This window comes from Rhea pennata, chromosome 5 (assembly GCF_028389875.1).
Source record: "Rhea pennata isolate bPtePen1 chromosome 5, bPtePen1.pri, whole genome shotgun sequence".
NCBI lineage: Eukaryota > Metazoa > Chordata > Aves > Rheiformes > Rheidae > Rhea > Rhea pennata.
This window is the reverse complement of record NC_084667.1, coordinates 10,436,616-10,451,336: the sequence shown is the minus strand read 5'-3', so window position 1 is coordinate 10,451,336 and position 14,721 is coordinate 10,436,616. Positions and strand designations below refer to the sequence as shown.

At 37.7% G+C, this 14,721-nt stretch overlaps 1 protein-coding gene across 1 annotated transcript; it reads left to right on the top strand.

Moving 5' to 3' along the window:
* The first annotated feature begins 1,619 nt into the window (after positions 1 to 1,619).
* EMC7 (ER membrane protein complex subunit 7) lies at positions 1,620 to 12,597 on the top strand. The gene is made up of 5 exons (XM_062577901.1): positions 1,620 to 1,883; positions 5,108 to 5,227; positions 6,600 to 6,738; positions 8,883 to 8,963; positions 10,886 to 12,597. The coding sequence occupies exons 1-5, from the start codon at positions 1,648 to 1,650 to the stop codon at positions 11,036 to 11,038; spliced, it is 729 nt and encodes a 242-aa protein (XP_062433885.1). The 5' UTR covers positions 1,620 to 1,647; the 3' UTR covers positions 11,039 to 12,597.
* The last annotated feature ends 2,124 nt before the right edge of the window (positions 12,598 to 14,721 follow it).

Genomic DNA, 14,721 nt, shown 5'->3' with positions numbered 1-14,721 from the left:
TCTCTCCTCTGCTCTTCAATTTGTACATGCTACCAAAAGTGACAAGAATCTGGATAGGATTTCAGTGTTAGAAGTATGATGACATTACATCAGTCTAGACCTGCTCTTTGTTCAACCCATTAGGGATTGTCAGGTCTCATCCATCTGGTTGACAGTTCTACAGAATTAGCGACAGCTGCTTGAAGTAATTCAACCAGACAAAACTGAGAACATGCTCACAAGCTGGTTAGAACTTTTCAGCAGCTTATTGTCAGTTTCTGCATATCTGCTACTGAGGGGAATGAAGCCATCAGTGAAGAGACAGCTGTAAAACAGAGAGATCACTCTTGACTGCACTTTCAGGAGGTTGACGGAGTTGTCCCGAAGGAATCTTTAGATTTTTTTTTAAGATTATCGTTTTGTTCACAGGGAACCTCCTACGTGTTCATGAAAGTGCTTGCTGTATCCAGACCAGGCTTCCCTGCAAAATGAGTTCTAGTTCCCAGTCAACAAGTTCTAGTTTTGCATCGGAAACAAGTGTATTGATATAAATTGCGAATTAAATGAAGATGTTCAAGGGTTTGATTAAACTGAGCATTTTAAATCTTCTTTCTGTGAGCTTTTTTGTAAACTCCTGAAAAAAGCTTGATTCTTTTTCAAGTGATAACCAATTTTAATTTACATTAATTCTAAATAGATCATTTGTTACCAAAAAAAGATACATTTGCTTATTTATATTATTATGCACTTGTATTTAGTTTCATGTGTCCTTCCAGATTTGCTGTAGCAAACTACATTATTCTTTGCATTTACACATACATTGGAAGAACAAAGTACCCTTTTCTGCATGCCCACATCATTTCTCAACTTGGAATGGGTGAAACGTTGAACAGGAGCGGATGGACGATCTAGGTTGCAAGTCAGCTGTTCCACAGAGCCAGAGAGAGCTCTGCAGGACTTTTTTTTTTTTTTTTAGTGACTACACTGCTTTTAGGGTCAAAGCTACAAGATCTAATAAGTCTCTGAGAAGAGCCGCCTGTGGTGCGCCTGCGTCGCCCCTGGAGACAGTAGTGATGAAAATACGCCCCAGTGGCCTTGCACAAGGCCTGGGGGCTGGAGCACCCCCGAATCGCGGGCGCTGCCAGGGGAGCAGGAGCCGCACTGTGGCAAGGCCGGGGCAGGCCCCTCACTAGGCAGTACAGGAGGAGTACAGGCGCGCAGGAGGAGCCAGAGCCGCAGACACTTCGGCCGAGGCTGAGCGGGCTCGACACCCTGAGTGACGGCGACGGGCCGCTCGCGGCGGCTCTTCCGCGGCCCGCGCCTCTTCCGCGGCCCGCGCCTCCGCCGCCCGGCCCGCGCCCGCCGCCAGGGCCCCGCGCTGCCTCCCCACGAGAGAGCGGGCGCTGCAGTTCCGCCTCGGTACCGGTCACGCGCGAACACGCCTATTGGCGAGTGTCCGTCACATGACCTTCAGCAGCTTCACTCTCGCAACTACGCGTGCGCAACATCGGCGAGACCCACTCTCCCCCCCCCGCCCCCTTTCGGCGCGCCTGCTGCGCACGCGTAGCAAGTTCGCCGCCCGGCGTGCGGCGTTCCGCGCATGTGTGGGGAGGGGGCGGGGCCGCCAGGCCGGCCCCGCCCCCCGAGCCGGGCGCAGGCGGCGGCGTAATGGCGGCCGGCGGCGGCCTCACGTCAGCGGCGCTGCTCTGGCTTGTCGCGTCGCTGCTGCCCCATGGCGCCAGGGGCTCGGAGGCAGCTGGGGCGGCGGAGTCGCCGGGCGGCGCGGGCCCCGGGGAGCGGTTTAAGATCGAGGGCCGGGCCGTGGTGCCGGGGGTGAAGCCCCAGGACTGGATCGCGGGGGCCCGGGTGCTTGTGGACGGGGAGGAGCACGTCGGCTTCCTCAAGTGAGCGCGGGGCGGGGGCCGGCAGGGGCTTGTCCCGGCGGGGGAGCGCGTCGTTACCTCCGCTTCCCCCGCCGGGCCGGGCTGCCTCGCCTCGCCTGGCCTGGCTCGGCCAGGTCGCGGGCAGGTCTCTCGGGCGGGCCGAGGTCGCCTCTGGGTGTTGCCGGGCAGTGGCGCCGCCGCTCCGGGGGCCGCGGCGCTTCCCCGGCGGCCCCTGTGCTGCCGCCCGCGGGCGTTAACGGCGCCGGGGCCGCGGGTGGAGCTCGGAGCGCTGCCGCCGCCGCGTTTCTGGCATGTCTAACGACCCTTTCCCCAGTGCCCCTCAGAAGATGGCGGCCAGCCGGGGCAGAACCGAGCTGCTCGCCGCCTGTTGCCGTCGTTGTCCCCGGTAGCTAAGCACAGCCGTGGAGATCGACGTCCCACTGCCGTTTCTAGGTTTTCTGACACACTTGCTCCATACTTACCTCATCAGGCTTTCAGAACGGCCGTGGAAATCTCTAGTGCTGTGGATACTACTTTCGTTCCCGGTCTCATACAGATACGACCAGTTTTGTGACTGAGGTTGGCTTTTTAGGTATTGAATTATTAGAAAGAACAGAGTTTTTATTTTGAAAAGCTTTGCATTTAGTTCTGCAGTGCAGTGCTTTCTCTTAACTTTTGTGGGCCCAGATTCTGTCACTTCTTCATTTAAGACTCTCACCAGTAAAGAGGTTATTTATTCTGGAAAAGGATGGGGAAGGGGGAGATGAATAGGACTAGATCAAAATACATTTTCCTCTGTCATTATTGTAGAAACACTTTGTCCAGTGAGGAACCAGCACAGAAGAAGGGCAGAAAGTTACAGTTGTAGTTAGCTACTACAGAAACAGATTTGTCACTGGTTTTTGTACCAGCGGAAGAAGCCTTTTCAAGCAATATAGTTTTATTTCTTCAAGCAAGATAATGCAAATGCATTTGAAAGCTATAAAAAGCATCACACTAGTTGACTGGGTCTTGGGTAGTAGTGGGTATGTTCAGATCAGCTAAGCATCTAGAGATGTTAGAATATTGAAAAAGTTCTCAGAATTCAGAATTGAATTAATCTCAGAGTTTCAAAAGTAGGGATCAATTCTGAAATCCTTTTCTATAATTTTTAATGCAGTATTTTGGTTTCAGAATTCTATATTAGAGAGCTTCAACAGAATTAAGATACACCGTCTCATAATTGCTAGTCACTTTGAATTATTTCCTGTGTAGTAAAAGTTGAACGGAACTTTGACCCTGTGAACTGTCTGATAGGTTAACAGAACGATCTATCGTTTCCTAAACTTGTACGGTGGTGTCAGTAAAGCACCTGATATGTCAATACAAGCGAGCTGAAGGAACCCAATGTCATACTTAGGAACTGATGTAATAGATACCATGGAGCTGATGAGTTTCCAAATACTTGTTTAGAGTTAGGCTTACATGAATTATGAGAAAACAGTCTTAGCGAAAAGCATACCTTGTTTATGACAATGTAACCTGATTAACAAACTATTATTATGTACATCAAGCGATAGACATACAAAATTATATGAATACATCTTAAAGCCAAGAAATGAGTTAAATACATTTGTAGATTTTTCACTACTATGAGCATGGTACATTTTAGTAAGAATACTTTCTTTAATGGCTTTTTCCACTTGTAATCAGCAAAATACAGGATGGCAGTAAATTTTTAATGAAAACCGTGGTTGAAGAAAGATCAGTTTTCTAATTCTGTTCATAAATAATACTAATTTTTTCAGGCTCAGTAGAAAGATCCTTCAGCTGCAATGACAGGATTCAGTAGATCATAATTCATATATCAGAAGTATACTTTGTCACCATCTTCTGTCATCTGTTGGGCAAGTTTTCCTTAGTTATTAAATGACCACCATGTCAGTTATCAAAAATAACTATTAGACACAGCAAAGTTGCCTCTAAAGTAGTTTGAGATGTTCTCTAGAACAAATGCTTTTATAAGTTGGATTAGTTTCCTCATTGTAACCAAATTAAACTTTTTTATAGTCTGAAAAATGGCAGTGTTGGATACTAATATATGAATTGAGAATTGGCTTTTTCAAATAAATAACTTTGACAAAATTCAATTGTATTTTTTCTAATGTCATGTAGATTAATGTGATCATTATTTCATTTATTTTAGAAAAACCTAAAAGTGAATTGCTTAAAGCAGTTGCAAAAAAAAAAAAAAAAAAGATACTGTGAGCATTTTTAGGGGGTTCACATTATCCCTTAAAATATTAGAGAGACCCACATACATAGTACTGTTTAAATGGCTCTTCATTGTAGGAAGTTCCTTAACTGATGTCCATCTTCGAGGAAGAGAACTTTCATGAAGGTCATGAGGACAAAATTTACTTTTAGGAAGGTTCTGTTTATTTTCCCTGCAAAAGTAGTAAAATCTGCTCATTTTTCTTCTGAATTAAGAAAGTTTTTTTGGTCTTTCTTACTCTGAGTCTTATTTGTAGAAGAATCTTTCATATTAATTTTAGAAGGGTAGAAATGGTAAACATTTCTTCCTGGAGCTTCTGGAAGAATGTAGGAAGTATTCTTCAAGTTTCTGTACTTTTAATTTGATGGCTGCTTTTCAAGTATGCTTTCATTAATATGTTGAAGTTTTGTATTTTAAAATAAAAGTAGTCTGCCTTCTGTGTGTAAGTTCAGAGCTCTTAGTTTTCTTATTGTAATAGCATTATAGAGCTTTCCAGCCTGAAGTAGTCCTAAAGGGATCCAATTAAAAGCAAAAGTCTTTCTTTTGCCATAAGGGCACAAGCCACAATTCTTGTGTTTTGCAAATCATCTTTAATATCTGGCCACATTATGTAGGATTTCAAAATTTCTGTTTTTTTTAGTTCCAGCAGGAGTACTGAAGCGAAGTAAACTTCATTGTACCTATTTCAGAAGGAAAAGGGAAGATATGAAATCTAACTATTTCAAGTCTCACTTAAACTGCTGAATTATTCCTTCAGCAGGACAATAGCTTGAGTGCATGAAGATATCTTGAATGTAACTGGTAATTTCTGCTATTATTGTGGCATCCATTGGTGATTTTAGGGGCTTGATATGAGTACTGAGTGAACAAATTTCTCTTTGGTCATTAATGATAGATTTGTAATACAAAATGATACTATTGTAATTTCTTTTAAAAAAAATTCTTGTACATTAGAACATACTGAAATGCAGAGGAACTTAATTTTTTGCAGGACAGATGGAAGTTTTGTGGTTCATGACATACCTTCTGGATCTTACGTAGTGGAAGTTATATCCCCTGCTCATAAATTTGAACCAGTTCGAGTTGACATAACTTCAAAAGGCAAAATGAGGTGAGCCTTGCCTGATGTTTTTCTGCATTGATCTATTAAGTGTGCCCAATAATTTAGTATAATAGGTAGCTTATAGTTATTACAGATACAGTACTTTTATTTCAAACCATATGTAGCAGCTTCTTTTCACATTACTTCTAAGAACAAATTTTAAAAAATCCAAAGTCTGATTTTTTTCCCCCTCTTCCCCTCATATTTATGACCTTAAAATAGGAGGGAATGGATGAATTAAACAGAGTTCTACAGTTTGTTTACTTTCATTAACTTCTCGTGCAACTACTCTGAAATAAAATCAGTTGAACTGCCTTTTCTTTTGACATACCTTTTTTTTTCTTTTTTTCTTGCATTTTTGTTAAATGTTCAGTCATTACTTCACACAATGAAGGATCAAGCTTGTTCCTAAATTCTAAAATACTTCCGTTACACCTCCACAAAATCATGTTGCTAGCAAATGCCAGCCTGCAGTACTGCAGCATAATTAGCTGTTTTTTATATGCTGTGGCCAGGTATCTTATCCTGACAATGATACTGTGTAACTGCACACTGTTCAGTAAGCAATACGGAGAAATGATGACCTTATTTAGTAAGGTGATATTAGTTAAAATAAACCTGTTTGTATTTACTCTTTTTTTTTAGATGCACACACATGTCTTTATCTTTATTCTTCATCTTTATTCTCTGCAGTTTCTTATGAAACATATTACATTTAAGATTTACATTTTACATTCAGAAATGACAATGGTATTGTTTTAGGGTCTTAAAAACTGAAACCTTAAACTGAAAGCAGCATAAACAGTCTGTCTGTAATAATAGCACTTTTTTATGCTTGATCCCTGCTCCCCGACTTTATGAACTTAACTTTATTAGGCAGCATCTCGTTGTCAACTGTGATGTCCTCCTTGTAATAAAGAAGAAAGGAACTCAGGGTTGAAATACCATGTGTAACCTCTTATTTTAAATTGTTTATTTAAAATGCAAAGTGATGCACTTGGGGAAAAGCCAATACCTACTTCACACACAAACGTTACCTCTGAGCAAGCTATATGCAGTTCAAAGTATGCTAGGTGGTTCAAACCTGTGTACAAACAAATGGTTCTAACGTTTTTGATCTGCTGTTCTGTTTCCCACAGTAAATTTTACTGTCTGTATATAGCCTGGAAAAAAAGTAGAATGAATGTTATTGGATCACATAAAGTGTGTTGGCAAGAGAGATTCGCTTCTGAAAAGTGAAGCCGAACAGACACTTAATCTCCTAGTGGCTTATTTGTAGTTTATTATTAAAACTTTGTTTGGAGTAATATTGAATAAGCTTTATTTTTTGTTAGAGGGAAGATTGTAATTTTTTTTTTATTATTTGTATTTTGTTCATTAGAGCGAGGTATGTAAATTACATCAAAACTTCTGAAGTTGTCAGGCTGCCATACCCACTTCAGATGAAATCTTCTGGACCTCCTTCATACTTTATAAAGAGAGAATCTTGGGGATGGACAGATTTCCTCATGAACCCTATGGTATGTATAAGAACCACACAAAGGTGAAAAATATGCTAAGGATATAAACGTAGTTCTTCAGAATACTGAGAATAAATCAGTTGAGAAAAGATGTGCACTGTTTGCACATAACTATTTGCATAATGTCCTTGAGACAAGACAAGTTTTTAGGTGATTTAAGGCTTATTTTTTTGCTGAAAAATTCTTACTGATGATTGCAGCAAACCAGCGTAATGATAATGCAACCAAGGCTTAAAATGTCATCCTCTCCAGAAAAGGCCTTTTTTTCTTTGATGTAAAGATGAGCAGGCATTGTAGCAATTTCAAGCATAATTACATTTACAGATAGCATGTATTCATAGTAGAATGGTGCTGGTTAGTTTGATCAGTTACTGATTGATCAAACTGCCCATTGTTTGTACAATTAAAATAATTTGCTGGATGAAAAAGTTTTTGATTTAAATTTTTAATTAGAGTATAAAGGACCATATTTTTTAGTGTGCAGAGAACAAAATCATAAATGCAGTTTAGACATCATCTGAATTTTTCATACAGCTAATAGAATGCATTGGCTTTCTAAGTCATTTTTTGTTCATCTTTAAATAAGTCATCCTTGAAAAAAAAAGTGCTCTTTTTAAAATTTCCCAGTTTTAAAATAACAATGCTAAGGTTCATACCATTCTGAATGTTCAACTCATGGATAAAGACATAGGCACTTGTTTTGTGAGGGGTCTTGGCTTGTTTTGTGAGGGTACTTGGTTTTTGTGCTAAAATTTTATTTTAAAAAAAAATGAGCCTTAGAATAGTATCAGAAAAGGAAATATTTTCATTGCTTAGCAGTCCTTTATTTCCCCACACAACTACTATCACTGACATAGAATTGCAGAATTGGTATGATTCCTGAGCCGTACCATGTTCTTAGAGTAGTATGAAAAGTTTTGAACAAAATGTTTTCAATGATACCTGAATAGGTTTGAAGACTATTTGAACACCAAAATTAAGGTCATCTCTAAACAAATGTGTTTTCTACTTTGCAGCATCCTTCCATAGCCTGAATTAATAATGACAAGCCTGTAGGGAAAATCCAAATTTTTTTTTAATCCTAAACGGTTTATTTTTCATGGCTTCAGTATTCTGTATAGCTCACTTATTTCAGTGAAATAGGATAGTTGGAAAACACTGACCTAGTTATTGTCATGTAACTTTGATGGTTTTACCACCACCAGATGTTACCATGTCTAATGAACTGTTGGACTGTTGGGGGTTTTTTATTTGTGTTTTTGGGTTGAGTTTTGTTTTTTGTTTTTTGTTTTTTTTTACTCTCATGTGATACCACCATGCTGATGGCTAAGGAAATTACTCTCATGTAAATCACTTAGATCTGGAAGTATTTTTGTTCTTAAACAAAAAATGGCAAATAATGTTGGGCAAATAATATCCTTTCCAGAGCATCAGGAATCTGTTTCACTTTACTAAATTTTATGCATCTTTTAAGTATGAGAACACAATCCTTTAGCATCCAGTGTGATTTCTGAACTTTCAAGCAAAGAGTGCTTAGTTATGTTACCATTTCTGTAATGATCAGTACTGTTTAACATTTTGCTGTGTAGTAAAAGAACTAGCATTGTGGGCTTTTTTTGTTTGTTTGTTTTTTAGAAAAAGTATACTGGAACGGCATAACTTTTTCAAGGAAATAAAGTTCACTTGTAATTTCAGCAGTATAAGTACAAATGTTGTTTACAGTTTCTTGGGATTTCTCTTTGACTATTTTCTTGAGTAAAGCTGATAGAAATTAGGGAATAATGTTCTGAGATGATTCTTTCTTTTGCCCTGTTTATAAATAGAAAGTTTTTCTCTGACCTGTTCTTGTACCTTTGACATGATGCTTGTTCTAGCTGTATGGAGATCAACACATTGCAAGCTTGTAATTGTAGCATTAAAGGAATTAACAAGTATTTACTTTAATGCTCCAACTTTCACATCCTGTATTTGTAACTTAATTTTTCCTTATATGATTTCTTTCCTGACAATTGGATTAGTGAACCAGATTGCAGTAGCTCTAGAATTTGGCTGTTTAGCTAAAAGCTTAATAATATCAGTATATCTAAAAATATTTTCAGCAATAACTAAGCTGAAGAAATATTTCCCATTTTTTTTCTTTGTAGGTGATGATGATGGTTCTTCCATTACTGATATTTGTGCTATTGCCTAAAGTTGTTAACACCAGTGATCCTGACATGAGACGGGTAAGTAGGTTCAGCTGATGCAAACATGGTGAACAAGGATACTGTCCTGAAAAGGTGGAGAAAAATGATACAAGCCAAAACTGGACTTTTGGGGAAGTCTTAATGGTATTATTTGTTCAGTTAGTACAGTGTTGCTTTCTAGTAATGAATTCTAATCTGTGCTTATGGCATAACACAGAATTAAATAATTTGGCACAGCTTTGAAAGCATTACAGCATGAATGATGTTTTACACTGCAATAAATTTCTCAGGTTAGTTTTTCTATAATCTCCAATGTATTTCTGTACTTTTGTTTAAAGCTAGCACTTTATTTTTAAAAATTATTTAATAAATGCATTGAGTGTGTTGCCAAGAATAGGATGTGTGGTCCCTTAACCAAAAAAGCATAGTTTAAAAATTTAAGTCTAGGTGTTGCAGTAGTATATATGATATGAAGTCTTAATGTAGTCATTAAATGATCTGATTTATTATCCTTCCACCATGCAAAATGCCGAATATCAGAAGGCTAGGACAAAGTGGAGATTCAAGGTGTTTGCTATATCTTCTTTTCTTATTTTTAGAACTATTCCTTGTCTGTCTTGGGTGGCTTCTTTTTGGCGGTTTGGTTCATTTAAATTCCTTTCCCTCTGAGTGACCACTGTCTTCAGTAGTACTTCATAGGTGTCTGAGCTTTTTTTTTTTTTTTTTTTTTTTTTTTTTTTTTTTTTAACATGATACTTGGAAAAAAGCTTATCAGAGCTATGTAATGCCTCTTTTGGCTTAAATTTCTGTAAAAACAGAATATGAAAAGACACTAGGTCACTGTGGAATGTCTTTTAAACTAAGATGAACTTTGGAAGTTGAATGTTAAAAAAACAATTATTTCTCTAGTATATATGCACCTGCATACAGACAGGTTGCTCTCATGGTTTTGTTTTTATTAGTTAACTAGTATGACTTGTTAAGGAGAAATTTTAATTGAAAGAATCGTGCCTGTAATTTAAGTTATCTTTAAGGAATGACAGAAGATAGTTTTAAAAGATCACTTACGACATTCATGTCATCATGTCCATGTGATGTCATGATGGCTATGTATTAAATTCTTAAGCATATATCCAAATTCAGTTTGCTTGTGAAGGATCTGGAGCTTGTAGTATATTTTTTCAAGTTAGCATTTTCTTTTCTTTAGATAGTCAGCTCAGTACTTGTTTATATAGGAAGTTCATGATTAGTAACTGCGCTTATTGTAGAAATACTAAGTATATATGTAATAGTAACAAAAGGCTACCATTACAGCTTTTGTTTAAATTGTATCTTGGACATAGTTTAAGCTGTATCAGTACAAGACTGTTCTGAATGATAACTAGAAAAGCAAGATAACAGTACAACTTTAAATCAGTCATTAATGTAAGTATTATCATGTTCTGGATGTGCTGTTACTAATCTCTTCAGCAACTTCAAAAATTTCTGTTAGATGTGGAGTAAATAGTACTAAATTGGTGAGTCAAACATTGAAGACATGGAAGTATGTAAAATCCATGAGAATGCAGACCCATAAATCTAAACAAAAGCTTAAAATCTTAAATGCAAGAAAGTAATACTGAAAATGACAAGTATTTTAATAGTGTTCTTTTTCTTTTATTAAATGATGGTTTTTTTTTCTGTTACTTTGTTTGCCCTGTAAGGCTACTTAAGACATGGTTGCCTTTTTCCATGCACCAGTGCTTTTAGTTTCTTGTTTTTATGTTTCAGTGTGTAGCTGGGCATTTGGCTGTGGTTGCATAAAAAATGTGTATGGCAGTACATACTTTGGAAGATTACTAACAATAAAACGGTATTTGGGAAAATTTTGCATCTTCCTGATACGATCTTTCAACTGAAGCCTCAGAAACAGCCTATGTTGTCATGAGCTCTTTTTGAGGTTATCTAATCTTTGCATGCAGGAAATGGAACAGTCAATGAATATGCTGAATTCCAACCACGAGCTGCCGGATGTCTCTGAATTCATGACAAGACTTTTCTCTTCAAAATCTTCCAGCAAGTCTGGTAGCAGCAGCAGTAAAGCAGGGAAAAGTGGTGCTGGAAAAAGGAGGTAGTTCGGTCTTCCTGCTAGGCCTGTTTGCACAACTGTTTGTTATGTGGTATCATGTTTATTTGTTTTGAAAGATCAAAAGCCACTACTGTAAACTTTAATCAGGCATGAAAATGGAATGCTACAACTCTGGTGTGTAGCTTTTTTAGTCTATTTAAGCAGTTTTGTACTTGACAGTAAGTAAAAGAAGACATGGCTTCAATACTGTATCTGTGTAAAGTCATTGATATACTGAATTAACTATATTGCTCTGTAGAGAATGATATAAATTACATGATGTGCTAAGCAGTACTGAATGTCTTAATGGTGAGACAATATATAAAGAAATTCTTTCAAAGATAATGAGAATGGAGTTTGCTTTTAAAATGGCTTTAATATTTTTATATCTTCTGCCTGAGTTCTGAAATGAACAAATTCTTTCAAATTGAGTCATGGGTTTATTGAGAAAGGAATGTGCTGTATCAGCTTGTCATGTGTGTTAGATAAGGGATCATTTTATTTTATATTGTTTATTGCCCATACACTTTAGTTCAAGAACTTTCCACTCCATTTTACTGCCCAGTATTATTCTATTAGAGTTTCTACCAAAAAGTTTTAGGGCTGAAAAGGAAACCATCCTTTTTCAGAATGTCTTTTAAGCTCTGTCCAATTTAATATGAATCCAAGGTATCTATATAACATGATGAATGTTGATCTTAAATCTTTCCATTCTAAATCACACTACCTTTTCTTCACTTTTGGTTCATATTGTTGTTTTTATGCTATGCATTAATCTTACTGGTGCGGTGATTTAAGGCCAAATACAGGACACACAAGTTTTTAAAATAAAAGAAAACCTAAATGTATAGCAAGGTAAATCCCACTCATCTTTTAAAATTATGTTACAAAAAATATGGTAAAATCTACATATGCTAAGTTGCTGGCATTACTTTGTTTTTTTGACCATGCCTGTGTATCTTTCAAGCTACTCAGTAGTAAATTCAGAAGGAGTTGAAAATTTGATTGTTTTTCACTAGAAGAACATTTTTAAATTAAAATAACAGCAGTACCTGCCAACCCCCATTAGCAACTGTCTGTAAATCATTTTTAGCATAAGAAATTATTTCATTCTGGAACAGACATTTGTAATGGTATTCATGCTGTCCTTTTCCATTTTTATGTTTGCTAACTTCTTAGGTAACGGTATCCAAGCAATGTGGGTACTGTTTTTCTGATTCCAAAAATGGTATATAACATTGATCTAAAACATACCTCAAGCAAAATCAACTCTGATGTGCATGTTTGTTCTAGGTTTCTGAACACTTAGAATATTCTGAGACAATTTTGTAGTGTTCCTAGTTACAGCCTTGGAACATACTGTGAAATATAAAAAGCTGCAAAAGAATTGTTCATGTAACGAAGTTAACATTTGAAGATATTGGATGAGCATTAGTCCATGTTGTCTGTTGGGCAAGCAGAGATTTCAGTCTTTTCAAAGTAATTTTTAAGTTGTTGGATGTTTTTTGCTAGGTTGTGTTTTTGTTTTGATTTGTATTTTAAATAAAAGGTATCTGATAAAGACAAGAGGATATTCAAATATTCTTGCTAGAAGTATATACTGAAAAGAGTGTTTAACCAAAGTTGTATTGCCTGTATAAAACGCTGAGATTTCATACTTCAAATCACCTCCTTTAACAGAACTTTACTGAAAAATTCATAGGAAAAACAGGGAGCAGCTCTCTGAAGACAGAGCAAATAGCTTTGTTATTGTGCTGTGTCCTAGGAAATACAAACCATGAGTTACTTTTCTTTAACAGTAAGTGGTATAACAATTAAGTTGTATTAGCTTCTTATTTCAATCACAATTTGTTCAGTTTTATTAGCTTCTTATTTCAATCACAGTTTGTTCAGTAATTAATCACATTGACAAATTTTTCCATGTTTTGAAGTTCAGAGCAGGAGTATATCTGCCTTCTTTCATTATGTCTGTTTGAGGTCTTGATCATCTTTAAGGGAGAATGGAGAATTAAGATGATAGAAAAGTGAAATTTTCTTGTTAAAAGTTAGAATAAAAAAATTCAGCAGAAATTGTAAGGATCCTAATAAAACTTCAGAAGGAGCATATGGAATATTCAGCACTTTTTTTTTCCCCCTGTGACTGATACACGAGCATTCAGTCAATTTCTTTGCATGTCAGAATTAGATGCAGTATACCACTCCTCCTCACTCCCAAAGAAAACCCCACCTACCTCCAAAAATCTGTTATCTGAACAACTCAAAATCCTGTTACCTAGTATTATTTCCTCAATCTTACACACTCTTTCTCTGCTTTTGAGGCTTCTCTGTGATAAAGCAGTATGTAGAAGCCATACTGGTCTGCTACTGAGCAAGCTACACTGGTACCAGAGCTGGAATCTGTGTGTCAAGTAAGAGAAGAGGTTCTAGCCAGAGTGCCTCGGTCATTTACAGGTCAGGCTACTGAAGCAAGTTGCCTTGGGCTATCATAAAAGCCACTTGGCAAGGTTTATTTGATAGCTGTTGTGTATCTGCCCATAAAGATTTCCTGTTGTGATTATTAATAGTATAACACAAGGCTGTCTTTTTTTGGAAAGTAAACATAATTGCTATATTTTGGGTTTAATTTCTTGTCCGTCCTTACTGATTTTTTTAGTAGTCTTTCTGCTGTCAGGGGTGACTTCTCACTCTGGTATACCAGAAACCATAGCTGCTTTTAACCAGCTACTTGGATGACATAGGACAGAAGATAAATTGAAGCAGCTGATCCCTCAAAATAGAAGTTAAAGGTATACAGAAACTACTTGAACTGTAGATCATTCTTACGTTGTGATTTAAAACAGACAAGCTGATTTCCTTATTGCCAAAAGGAGGAAGACTTGCCCCCTTCCCCTCCCCAATTTTTACTGCATAATCCTGCTGCTGCCTGCATGCCAGCTCTGGCACTTGTCGGACCTTGCGATGCGTTGATTTAACGAGAGAAAGATTTCCATCTTTTTGCTGGAATTTTGTTATGTTTTAGTAAGTTAAATGAGTTCACAGAAGGATCAAACAAGTGCCAGAGCCAGCAGAAGGTGAGCGCCAGAGGCGTGCAGTCAGAAGCAGGCACCCTCCTGTGTTGATGGCAGCGAGTGAGTCAGTCATTAAATCAGCTCACTGCCTCTTGAGGAAAAATGTGTTCTGAACGAGGGGGCAACTCTGAGTTTCTGACAGGCTGTGTGGAAGAGAAAGGAGACTTGCATCATGCTGAAGCCTGTTTCAGGTGTCACTTGCTTATATAAGATGGCCTGGACACTCACTACCTGAGGTGTTTTGAACAGTTTGAAATAATTTTGTTAATGACTTCCTTCATGATGTTTCCGTTCTTCAGATGTAAGGAAGAAATTTAACACTGTTGTGTATATATTTAGTGTCACTGTTTTAAACAATGAAAATGGTGCTCTGTTTTTTATGAAATGGGGATGATAATAGTTCTGTGAATGACTGTACATCTGCTAAAATTGACTCCTGTTGTTTCAAAGAAAAAGGCCAGATTGTGGTTAAAGTTTGTATTTATGAAGAGGACTTAAACTCCAGAATCAAGTGTTTTTGGTTGTGACAACTGCCAGGCTTTGAGTAAATCGTTTTAAGATTTCTCTTTAATTTTCATGTGGTCAAAGCATGAGTAGTTTGTCTCAAGTATTGTAAAGATGA

Coding starts and splice junctions, on each gene's coding strand:
- EMC7 (XM_062577901.1), top strand. CDS start 1,648: ATGGCGGCCGGCGGCGGCCTCACGTCAGCGGCGCTGCTCTGGCTTGTC. Junction 6,739..8,882: donor ATTTCCTCATGAACCCTATG/GTATGTATAAGA, acceptor TTTTCTTTGTAG/GTGATGATGATGGTTCTTCC. Junction 8,964..10,885: donor GTGATCCTGACATGAGACGG/GTAAGTAGGTTC, acceptor CTTTGCATGCAG/GAAATGGAACAGTCAATGAA.